The sequence below is a fragment of the Mugil cephalus genome, chromosome 15 (assembly GCF_022458985.1).
Source record: "Mugil cephalus isolate CIBA_MC_2020 chromosome 15, CIBA_Mcephalus_1.1, whole genome shotgun sequence".
Classification (NCBI taxonomy): Eukaryota; Metazoa; Chordata; class Actinopteri; order Mugiliformes; family Mugilidae; genus Mugil; species Mugil cephalus.
Genome location: NC_061784.1, coordinates 1,704,806 through 1,718,238, shown reverse-complemented (window position 1 = coordinate 1,718,238; position 13,433 = coordinate 1,704,806). Strand labels below are relative to the sequence as shown.

General features: G+C 39.0%; 1 protein-coding gene across 2 annotated transcripts in view; it reads right to left on the bottom strand.

Annotated features, from left to right (window-relative positions):
- Positions 1–13,433, bottom strand: part of LOC125021153 (disks large homolog 4) — a 64,630-nt gene that overhangs the window by 45,112 nt on the left and 6,085 nt on the right. The window contains exon 1 of one of the 2 annotated variants that reach the window (XM_047607071.1): positions 7,281–7,563. The exons of the other annotated variant lie outside the window; for it this stretch is intronic. Within the exon in view, the coding sequence (XP_047463027.1) occupies positions 7,281–7,322 (42 nt within the window). The 5' untranslated portion in view covers positions 7,323–7,563. Of the gene's footprint in view, positions 1–7,280; positions 7,564–13,433 lie in introns of those variants that run through there. 2 annotated transcript variants of the gene reach the window in all.

Sequence of the window (13,433 nt, the reverse complement as noted above, 5' to 3'; positions counted from 1 at the left end):
CAGCCTCGTGTAGCCTGTTTAATATGGCTTAATCATCATATATACAGTATCATTTCTGTGGTTACCATATGCTGCTACTGGCTTCTCCTTCCACTACACCATTACGTAAGTGTGGGAGTTACATGGAAACCTGAACAGTCTTGAGTAGCCTATAGCATTTACATCCTAATGCTGCATTGTATGAGAGAAAGAGAGAACCCCAAAAGAGTGTTTCCATGACAACATCTGCAGGGGGTGGCAGATCCCTAACAAATATTCCACTTGCCAGCAGCTCTTCTGGTCAATGTCTCCATAACATGATTGTTTCGGTCATGGTTGATTGCCTGCATAAAAGCAGGTCTCTCATGCTACTACTACATGCAACACGATCGAGACACGTGACAGGTTTTCCCCTCAAATAGACAGAGAGTATAGAAAGGCACTATGACTATAAGAACAGCTCACTGCACGTGCCAAAAAAAAGCGGTGCTCAGCTCCTGTAGAGGTAGAACCACATGTGCCATACAGTACCATTTCTCTTTTTTCTATGAGCCTCAGTAGACATATTTAATGTTTGTTATTTTTGATCCTGAATCAGATCAAAAAACAATAATACCTTTTTAACATCTTTCTGTATGCTGTTTAAATGCTCTGTATATCAAATGTTGTCAATGATCAACATCTACTGCTCCACCAACTGACTAACATTGAGGATTTAATATCAGTAATGTTTTTTGTTTGTTTGTTTGTTTGTTTCAATTTCTTCAGCCAATGGATAAGAATACATTTTAATAATTACAATAAATATAGGAACAGTTGTATTGTTGCATTTGCACATTTTAGACTGGAAAATGATGAGTAGTTTAGTTCACATAAATTCAACAGTTCACAATCACTCTCCATCTTTGTATGGATTACGGTAAAGTAGTAACTTGATGATTCTTGAATGATTCCACGTGTAACAGGTGAACACTACAGTGTACTTTGTTTTGTGCAACTCTACAATGACCATATCACTAAATGAAATACTAAGTTGAAATAAGTTACATTTATCACTTAAATGATTGCTTCCTTTAATAAGGAAGAAGTTCATACCAGTTCATAGGGAATAAAAACAGAATTGATTAAGTCTAATCAGCATTCCTTTCTGGACTTAATTTCTAAACAGCTGTTTGCTGAAGGAAAACATCCGGAGAATTACAGTGATTGTATTCTGCATGAGTAATAAGGAGTAATCTACACAGTTTACCTAATGTAAGAGAATAAATTATGGACACACTTGCACAACAAGCCTCAACTCTGTAGCCATTTATAACCTCCATTACTCCATGTAGCTTTGACGGTGATATAGTCTAACTTGAGTTCAAACACAACTGAGGATCTCCTGAGGCTCTGAGACCGCCTCTTCTCTACTGGTTAGGAAAACACCCAAGGTGAGAATTATAGTATTCACACCTACACATAACCTGCAGTATCTGATTTCTCTCTGCTTGAATATTGGATTTTACGTGAAACAGCTACAGTTCTCTAGACACGAGAAGAATGTGGTCATGTCTGGGCAAGGCCACCTAAAATCCATTTGGTTTAAACAGTATTATTGGTGTGGCATTATTACTTCACTCTTAAAAATGTCAAGAAAGATACATTGGATTTGTGGCCCTTCCTAATTAATATTAAAACCAAAACCTGGACACTTTGAATCAGCACTCAAATGTTGCTGTTCAGGGAAACCATAATGTTTCACATCAAAGATTCCTGGGTCTCTTAAAGCATTACCTAGCTGTGTCATTTTTACATGCCCAAATGGAGTTTTCATCAGCAGCAAAGACAGGGGGAAATGAATTATGCTTTGCGTGTGATGTGCTTGTTACACCTTCAACACACTTGGAAAGTAAAAAAAAATTAACCCAGAAAAGTGTTTTGTCCTTTTGGCTGACATGCTTAGAGATTCAATGGTTAAATTGAGTTCTTAGGTTTAATTATGAGCACCACCCTCATTTTGGATGAGAATATCTGCACCATCTACACTGTAATTGTGAAAGCACACAGATGATTCTCTTCCTGTGACAAGCGTCTCACAGCAGCTATCAGTCTAATTCCTTCCAGTCATCTCCTCTCTTCCTCTATCACAGGATGATTCTGCTGTGCCTCCTCCACAGTGCTGAGACTATCTTCTCCCAGCTGTCCACCATCTGAGATTTAATTATTTATGATGTTAAAAAATACATTAAAAAAAATAAATAAATAAAAAAAAATGTGGATGTAAAATCACCATGGTCTGTCAACTCAGGCTCCAACCTGTACCGAAATGTGGCCATTAACATAAACCAGAACCACCCACAAGCTAAAAGGCTTTTTCTCAGCTTGTGTCTGTACAGCCATCATCCTCTTTCACTTCTTAACATATGAACAAGCTAATGCAATGCCTGGCTTTACTGTATAATACATCACAGTTTTATGTTCATCACATTTTGCTATTTAATGTCATACAAACCTTTCCCCAAGTCAAAGCAATTCCAATTAGCAGCACAGTAATAACGCTCATCTAAATTCAGGCTTCTGGTAGTTGTTCTAAATTATGGGGATGTATGTACTGGACAATATGCACCGATGAGCCACAACATTAAACCCATGGGGTGACATGAAAACAATACAGTAACACTGATTATCTCTTATATACACTGAATATCTGATGTAATGTTCTGCTTGGAAACCTGGGTCATGGCATTCATGTGATACGTACCATCATGAACTTTGTTGCAGACTGAACACTCCACTTCCTAGGACCACTGCAATCTAGGAACACCCCCCAAGAGATGCAGTTTTGCAGACAGGTCTGACAGGGTTTTTGAGAAATCAGAAATCTGCCCTTACCAAAGTCCCTCCCTCTTGTCCTTTTTTCCTGCTTCTAACACATCAACTTTCAGGACAAAATGACCACTTGCTGCCTGATATACCCCACCCACTGACAGGTGCTGTGATAAAGGGATAATCAGTGTTATTCACCTGACCAATTATCACGATCAGTCATTCACAATTTTATAGATGATCAGTATATACAGATAACTTTATTAAACACAGCATGTTAAAATGAAATAAAATTCTTACACTTTTCTGCCCTCTGTAATGATAAACACAATGTAAAAAATGTGTGATGTGCAACATATTTTTATACAAATATAATTCATATGGTAAATGGGGCCATTGATAAATGTTCCACTGTTACATTTATTCTTTTCATTCAAGCCCTTCAGTCAATGCAAATGAGATCCTAGCTGTGTCTGTTAGTGAGAAGCCACTACAGCCAATACCATGCACTTTAGCCGCATCAGTCAAGAGAAACTCTGCATATGGCTTTTTCTGAGTAAAGAAGCGAGCCCTGGCCAGACGCCTTTAACAGTCTTTACAATCTGTGAGCCCACAGAGTTGACAAACCTCACCATGTTTTCTGTGGCAGCTCTAGCAGTAAGTATTTGTTGAAATATTCTGATAGCAGTAGATGGTGGTAAGACTATGCTTTAGTTGAGACCACTTTCATTTTATTTGCCTAGGGGTGCGACAAACGCTCAGCCTATAATTCGTTATGAAATTTGCAGTGTGAGAAGTTTTTTAGCTCGACCAGGACTCACTGGAGTTCACTTAGTGGACAGTGCACTGTTAACCATTACATAAAATAACATTGTCTTAAATATGTCAGTGTTACTTTCATTATAATGTGACTCTTTCATTAGAGAAATAATTATATATAGTGTAAAGTGATTTGTGAACTTGCAGCTGTCACACTGACATCACACATTTACACACAACACTGCAGCATCTCAGTCGGCAACTGTTTTTTATGTTTAGTGATTTAGTATCATGTGTTTGCTCCTGTGCTCTGGTGTTGACTGCTAGACAGATTTCAAGCATAAATTGAGCTGTAAACATTTACATCGATCAGCCACAACATTAAAACCACTGACAGGAATGTGAATCACACTGACCAACTTGTGACAATACGATGTTCTTCTGGGAAACTTTTGGACCTGGCATTCATGTGGATGTTACTTACAGCCGTCGCCAGTAGGATGCAGTCTGACACAGACACACACACAGACACACACAAAACACTCAAAACAAACTCAAAAAAACATGAAAAACAGCACAAGGCGTTGACCTGGCTTCCAAATTCACTAGATCCCAAACTGATGAAGTATCCCCTCCCCTCAAAGGCCCCCACTAACAACATTCTGTCACCAGACACCACAGGACACCCTCAGAAGACCCATGTCCATTCTCCGAGGAGTTACAACTGTTTGGGGGGCACAAGGAAGACCTACACAATATCAGGAAGGTAATGTTATGCCTGATTGGTGTACTCTGAGCAGTGAAGATTTGTATGACGTGTTTCAGTTGTGGTCGACTCAAATTTAAGCTCACACTAATCACCTGCATTTCTTTTGTTTGGGGGAGTTCTCAGAGTTACTTTATACTTTAAACAGGCTGTCAGAGTAAAGGTAGATTTTCTTTGGAGCCACCTCTGATAAACTGCAACAAAGAGGCTCAGGTCGCCTCCCGTGGCTTTGGCTCAGCAAGTAGAGTACGCAGCAGGGGTATCAGTCTGGTTAGCCACAGCTCAACTTCTTGCCGAGATGATGAAAACAGAGTCGTCCGGTGCTAACAGGTAGATCTTACTGATGGTATTTAGTCTCCACTTGCCTATCCCTGCCATTTAGTTGAAAACAGGTGTGGGCGACAATGGGAGCTTCAAATTGGAACAACCAACACAGACAGAAAAGTTGAGTCAATTGATTGAATGCCTCTAACACAAATGTGATTTACTATGGCCAACAATATAATATAATATATTTTAATGTTATGCCCAACATAGCTATAAAAGTTGTTAACAATGTCCAGTACACAGAGAAATTATATGGTCATTTGTTGCTGTGCATGTTAGCTCTGACAACCTCACATTTATACATGCAGGCTCCATGGGCATCAAAGCCCTAATGTCTTATGAATGTCAGTAAAATATATTTAAAATGGACACCATGGATCATTAGGAATGACTGATGAGCCAAGTAACAATAAAAAACACTGCCTCTCTAGCAGTAATTTAAGAGCACATAGTAATTAAATTATTAGCAAGTGTGTTAAATAGTAAGCAATGTTTGGTTCAGTCAGAAAAAGGACAATACCATATAAGGAATTGCCTGTTTTTATAGTTCCTCTTTTTCTTTTTTTTAAGTAAATGAACACATTTACATAAAGACTTTACCAGACCTGATGAATACTGTGCCGTATCGTGGTCAGTTGTTCTAATTAAACCCATATTCACTGCTAATATGCTTAATCACGTCTGCAGAGACATAATTCATGACCATACTAAAAATGAATCCCATTGGCTGACCAGACGAACATGATAGGAGGCCCATCAGCATCACTCCTAGCTAATTGGTGATGGGGTAGAGCAGCTGGCCAATAACATGGGCTATTGAGCTCATCATAAAGCTGTGCATGGCAGTGAAGTCTGCCTCCCAATACAAGGAATGATGAACAGATTTTTATTTTATTTTATTGTCAGTACAGTATTGTGAGAGCACTGTCTGCTGACAAAAAATGGGTTATTTCTTGTGTTTGGCCTTCTTGAAGCCAAGTAGTAATGTTGGCCTGCCAAGCATGATGTGAAGCTCATATTTCTCACTCCGCCTGTCTCACAAGAGTATTCAAGGATTATCTTGCCTTAGTAGTTTTGTGGCTTCACATCAGTTCTCACTCAAAATTAATAGCCAGCGTCATGTAAAAGTTGTTATGTGGGTCAATTTTTCTCTCTTTATCACATGTTAAGATATGATATTAGACGAAATATGAAATCGCAATGTTTCTTGCTATAAACTCATGATGTTTACCTCTGCATCAGATTAAGTGTGAGGTAACTGCACATCTGCATACACATGGTCCCCCAAATCTACACGATATATTGTAGAGCTGCTCATCTGCTTTTCACACCATAAGTTTTTGTTTTTACAGCAAATATCCTGAACATCCTGAATTGCGATGCATTCAAGTGGTCAAAATGTTTCCAGATGCCTATAGTCAATTAATTCACTTGATAATAATAATAATATCATCTCCATAATTTTTGATAGGTGAGGTACATATGCATTTCCATCTCCCATGCACAACTGTTAAACTGTTTTGGAATTTTCTGTGGTTCGCATCCTCTAGTCTTATCCTGATATTATATATTTGTTACATATTTCAGCCATGACCTGTTGGACAGTCTGACTGACACTTATTTGTTTAACAAAAAATATCTAAAGTGAATATAAATATTCTTAAATTAAACCAGAGAATCAGAAATCTTACTTCTGCCATTGTTTCTTTTAAAATCCAGCATTCTGGTGCACAGAAACAATAAAGGACAGTTAATGCCCATACTGCACACTCTAACTATGACATCAATGAAATAATAATGATTCTCCATAATCACTTAAGCTATAAATCTGCAATTCAACTTGACAAATAAACCATAAAAACTGTTCAAAGCTCACACACTCACACAATGATATTTGCATGTGCGACATCTTACTATCATAACACCAGGCTGTGTAGAGCCTCATCACGTCTACTCACCGAATCAAGACAGGAGGAGAGATGGACCTCTTTTTTTTAGTCTGTATTTTCATTTTCACAAAAATGCACAACATCTATATAATGGAACTCATAAAACACTGGACGTGAGATGAAAGCTGCTGTGCCTTTAACCTTAGTCTGTGTCCTCAAACCTGATGCTGATCGTATGTATTGTACCGTACTGTAACCCTAAAAATGAAATACCCTTTTTTTTTTCAAAGATGCAGATTTTTGTGTGGAGAATTTTCTAGGATCATTAGAAAGGGAAGGGGGTGCACAAGAATTATATTTAAATATGTTTTGACAAAACCTATCCACTCCATCAATCTGTAATCTTTAAATCAACAAGTCTATTGGAGTTCTATGCCTGTGTCTGGACATGCTCACTGATACATACACATCAACATGTGCCAGGCCACGTTCATACGTAATAACCCAACCTACCCAGAGCACACATACAAAGAGAGCAAAAAAATAAATAAATAAATCATACACATATTTCTGATTAATCTATGACTATGGAGCAGATTACAGACATGTTCGATGCAATATGCACAGATGTAGATACAGACCTAAGCCTGCCAGAACGACTAGCAGACTTTGAGCTAACATGCAAAAACAGAGGCAGCAACAGAGAGATGGAAGGAGAAGGACGACACAAACAGAGAGGTGAATTTACCTACCACACACGGGCAGAGAGAAGGGAGCTTAGTGCGGCCCTTCATGAGCAAGAGACAGAGGAAAAACAGCCTCCCAGACACCCGCAGTAGAGGAGGAGAGGGATGGGGAGAAAGAGAGAGAGAGATGGGAGGCTGGGGAAGGGGAAATAAAAAAAAGAGGGAGGGGGAGAGAGGGAAGGGAAGGGGGTTGGGGGTGTCGTAGCAGACGAAGAGAGAGAGTTTTCCTGGAAGCCAGAGTTGTTGGTGTTGGATATATCTTGATGTTAAAGGCAAGGGTCTGAATAGAGAGGACTGGCAGCCTGATCCAGCCGTGACTCATAAAATATGTTTGCCTCTGCCGGTGAGTGAGGGAGGGAAGAGGGAAGGAGACGTAGACACGGAGACTCAACCTTCTTTATTATTTTATTTCTCCTATCATTTTTTTTCTCCGATATGCTTCCACTCTGCTCTTTGCTCCCCCGTATGAGCGTCGTCAAACACGTTCCCCGACATGCGTATGTCGAGTGAAGGCAAAATACTGTGGTGAAGATTTGAAATTTATGACACAGATATTTCTCAGTTATGCAACCATGATGCATTTACATATTTATGTCGTTGCAGCTGGTATTTTAACTGTAGCTGATACTCTCATGTATGAGGTAAGATTCATGATCCTCCCCTGACACCGTGCAGATTCAGAAAACGTCATATGTCTCAAAAAATTGGCATTTGTAGATTTGAGCTTTTCTCTCTTTTCCAAATAAATAACTTGGTGACAATATTAGGGACCCCTTTTCTGTATTCTGTCATTTTTTTGTATTCATTAGGCTTTAGGTCATGAAATCATGCTGCCATGCTGCCTTAAAATGGGGTTGTGGTATTTGTGAACTTGTAAAAATATATGTTGTGTAAGAATATAAATGTTCGTTTTCAGAAATGATGGAAGTCAATGGTTAAGTTCATATATTGTAATTTAGTTGGATATAAATTCTTTGTAGATTTACAATACATGTGAGCAGAATACTGACATACCCAAATGGCCTAGTCTTTTTGTCATGCCTTTACAATTTCTACATTAAGTTATTTGGTCATCAGCTTGTTAACCTCAATAATGGCAAGATAGCTACAGTTGCCTAGCAGCAGTCTTGTCACAACTCACGTCATTTGAATGCCAAGCATTTTGTGTACACAACTTCCCATGACATAACCACATGTTCACAACTTCCATTTGAAGGCAGCATAGAAATGTTTGTGTTGTAATATCTTTGCAGATTTCTTCAGTGTGTCAGAAGTGAATGGTAAGTTAATATCTTGTAATTTAGTGACATATAGGTTTCAGCCACCTCATCTTTTTGTTAAGCCTTTACATTTTATCTGTCGTTTGCATGGTAACTGTTCAGTAACTTCGGTGGCCTTTAGATGCTAACAGTTGCCTAGCAGCAGTCTTTTCACAACTTACAAATTCACAAGATCCATTTTAAGACAGACATGCATGTTGACATTTTCAGAAACAGCAAAGGTGAATGGCAGCTTAATATTTTGTAATCTCACAGAACATATATATGTTCTATATATATATATATATATATATATATTAGGGGTACCTTGTATATGCTAATGTATGTGCTAATGCTAATATTCGCCTTCATGTCTCCTTGCCTCTCCGCCTCATCCCACTAGTGACACACAGTGACCGAAAAGAAAACAACTCGATGAAACGTCGGATAATTTAACGTGCAGCATCGGTCACCACCATCATGTGATATTGTCAACAGACCAGTGCGTAGTGAGAACGTCACCGCTCAAAAGAGGAGATAATAAACAGAAACGGACATGTGATGTTAAACTTCTGGGCCATAATAACCTCATTCTTTATTGATTAACCGAGCGCTGTCCAGGGGATCAAGACACTTGAGGAAGTTTAAAAAGTGACTGTAACTGGTAGATCAACAACCCCAAAGAGTAGATATTGAACAAAATAGTTATCTGTTGGCGGCCCGCCGCTCCTAAATGAATGTAGAGGAAACACTGAGTAGGTATTTATTTCAGTCACACTGGTTTAATTTTTGGCTAAAAAGTTACTGAATCGATTTCAAGTCACCTAAGCGTTTCGGATCGTATCATTCTAAATTAACTAAAATCGTCCTTGAATCGTATCGGCAACCACGAATTGTGAATAGAATCGAATCGAATCGAATCGTTGTTAAAACGAATCGTTACACCCCTAATATATGTGTGTGTGTGTGTGTGTATATATATGTATATATCACAATTTACAGCTGACATTATCATTTTCACATTTGAAATCTTTTGTATGAATGCCTTCCAGTGGTGGAACCACAAGTTTCCATGTTCTCTTTGACGGCAGCATTGGACACGTAAAAAGGAAATTATACTTAAAACAAAATGGCTGGCCTGTTTGTTCATTGAAAGGCCCTAGCAGTTTATTGACTTACAAAAAAAAATCTGTTGTTGCAGATGCTGCCACAGAAAGATGGGCCCAATCTCTTTAAATAACCCACAGTAACAAAGGAAACAACCATTTGATCTTGTTTTATATGCAAATCCCGTCTTAATATTATGCTTATGAATAGATATACAGTATTCAAAGAGAAGTTGGAAGTCTTTGTTACAATTGGCGGGCTTTTGTCAAGAGAAAGGGATTTTGTTTGGACATAAACCCCTAACACGTTTTTTGCCCCATAAACTCTGTAATTTCATCAGCAATATGTGATTCACTATTTGTCTAAAGGTCATTCTAAGTGAATCTCTTTTTCAACATTTTTTTTTAAATCTGACATTGTGTCACAAGATGGATTTGATATCAGTGACTTGTACAGACAGTGTAATGTGACTATTATTGGCTGGACACCGAGCCTCTTTCCATGTAAATGGTGATTGCTTTTCAAAAAAAATAAGTAAATCCTAGACAGTCTGTGTTGCAAACCAGATCTCAGCATAACTTAATGTACTTTCTCACCTTGCCAATTCATATCTTCCTAGCATAGGGACAACAGGTAAATTACGAGATTAAAACTTCAATTGTTATAAAAAAAATTAGTATTTATTTCTTCAAGAAAACATCACTCACCTACATGAGGATTTTTTAGTTAATAACAATCAGTGTTTTGTAGTAAGGTCCTGAATACAGTAAAACTGGGCTCAATCGTCTGACTTTTTTTTTTTTTTTTTGAAATGAGGTTGCATCACACTCATAGAGACTACACTCATATTCTTCTCTCTGACTTCAAACATGCTCACGGTACATGATTTGAAAATATTAGCACAAGCTACAGGCTATTATCCAGATTATCATGCTAGATCAGGGAGCACTTGGATGCACCCCCTCACATGAGCACACAGGGAAGTGGGACCAAAGAAAAAGAGACTATGGTGCAAAGTCTTGCTGTTAATTGATAAATTGTTATGTCTATTTGTCAGCAGCAACTGCAAGTGAGAATTTAACTGTCAGCATGCTAGCTAAAATTAGCCTAACAGGCTAGAATCCCTCCCTGCATTCCTCTCTCTCTTTAACTGGAAGTAGTGATATAATCATCCAAATCATCATCTAAATCCTAAATATATAAAGTTTGATGTCAGTCATGGCAGTCATGTTAGTATGAACCAAACATTCGTAGCTAGCAATGTCCCGACAGGATTTCTCCTCCAGTTTTGAAGCAAGGTGAGTATATTAGTATATTAAGTCTAAGAACGATAATTTGCATTAACATGAATCCCTGTCTACAGTTAAAGTATTGATGTTTGACTAGAATGCATGAATTAAATTGAACCCTTTAGCTAATAAAGTTGCACTGAATCACCCTCATGTTTTTTTTTTATTGGGAGCGTACCTGTGTCATATGTTCCCTGGGTCCCTAACCCTAGCCCTGTTTCATTTGGAAGGTACCAAATACGACAGGAGTCGTTAAATGTACAGTAGTTTTCAAGTTTTTTACGTTTAAATACAAGTACTGCATGGCACATGAACGCACAATACTATATGTGGTTCAGCAAACATGAAATTCTATAATCAGTGTTAACTGTGTGTACACAAACACTATTTTTCAGCCAGTCTTATAGCTTAGACCAGTGAACGTCAGTATTTTGACACTAAATATAATTAATATGCATAGCTTAGTTATTGTCATGCATAGTTTCTTTATGGTTGTATTAATGAAGGAGCTGAGTTGGGTTGGGGAGTGAATGCACCATGACCCCACCGGACTTGTTTTACAGTGGACTGCTGGGTGATGGATGGATTATGACACCTGCGGAGGTTAGGTCCAAAGTCCTCTGGACCTCAGCGACACACTGAGCTGTGGCTTGTGCATCAACCTCACTGTCTGTAACTAAAGACAACTGGAGCGCATCGTGACATTTCCATCTGGAGTGAAGCCTGTTAGAACAGTGTCAAACGCTGTGTAACCCGCGGATCCAGCCGCATAAGACCAAACATTAATTTTCTATTCTCCGCATTCATGAGCATTCTCTGCAGCCGCCTACACATAGGTCATCCTCCTACCTGCACGCTGTGGGCTTCACATTATCAACACCCTTCAATGGCAGGGCTTTCTCTCTCTCTCTCTCTCTCTCTCTCTCTTTCACTCTCTCTCGCTCTCTCTCTCTCTCTCACTCTCACCCTCTCTTTTGCTCTCTCTATCTCTTCCTATCTCTCTTTTCCTCTCCTCTCTCCCTCCCTTCCTCTTTTCATCTCTATTCTCTCCATGATGATACCCCTGCCATGTTGTCATGGCAACAATCGGGCCCTGATTGCTTGGTTGCTAGGCAACTGACATCACCTATAAGAGGAACATGAAGATACAAAGCCAGAGAAAACAAATCACACAGAATATGTGTGCTTGTACATTACTGTGTTGAGTGTGAGCACATCTGTGTTTGAGCTCCTGAGGTGTCATTAGCTTACGTCAAGTTCTTCATTCAAATAATCATGTCAGTGCCAAACATGTAGGCAGCAAGGTGTATCATTAGAGTTGGAAAGCATATAACACAAATGTGACTGGTACTCTGGGCAGCTTCGTGCTTGTTTTGCCAAACAGACGTTTTTAAAACAGAATCTGTGACTTTAATTTCAGATGAGAACTTCTCATAAAGCTGATCCAGTAACTCGGACACCTACATCCTATTAATTATGGGGTGACATGCAGGAGCTCAGCCTTAGTTAACACATACCACTATGTTTTCCAAGGCTTGCTCTAATGCAGTCTAGGATCCGGCATGGACGACACCAGCAGCTGATATTTGACAATATCCCTGGTCATGGGCTCCTGTGCTGTAGTTTAACAATGTGCCACAAGGTGTCATTGTGTGCTCTGTTGAAAAAAAATGATCACAGGTCTAAGAAAAAGTGATTCCATTCGCAAAGCTAATGCCATTCATACTGACGATCTGAACAGCACATCCCTGTCATCTTCTTTGCTACACCCCACATCCAGTCACACACGGAGCATTGTGCTAGCTAACTAAACTGCCTGATATGTGGCTATACTATTTAATCATAGGCTTACCTGGTGAGAAGTTGACCCTACTTGGCCTGAGCTCTTGATCTGCTGGGGACCACATGATTTCCCTCACTTAAGCCATTAACATCTTTAAATGTACAACATAATTCCTGATGATTTAGATATTCGTCTGTCTCATTTAAAGAAATTAACACAACACTTTGTTCAGTTTCTTGTCCATTGAGAGCCTGTCAGCCACCGTGCTCCTCACAACGGGCTCATGTTTCGCCATTAGCCTTCTCACTCAGTGTGAGATGGCAAAGTCTCCAGTCTAAACAACCAATGATGGATCTAATTTGTCACCTGTCATGTGGACAATTTCAGGATGGACATCGATGCTGACAGGCAAAACACTGGAAATAATCATCAGAGCCTGTAAGCAGGCTGGTGGGCAGCTCGTATGTTGCTTTTAAAAATAGAATCTGCAGAATTATTTGAGGAATTCTTTTCCTCAAATCTAGATAATGTATTGGCTTTTTGACATTTACTGGTCATATTCATCATGTCCCATTGTCCTTGTTTAGCTTTCTCACATTATAGCACAAATATGCATCTATACTATCTAAATGTTCTAGGTATGACTTTGCTCATCCTCTCACTGGGTGAGACTGTAGAACAGAGTGAAGAAAAAGATGGTTAGAAATGCATGGAGCACAGA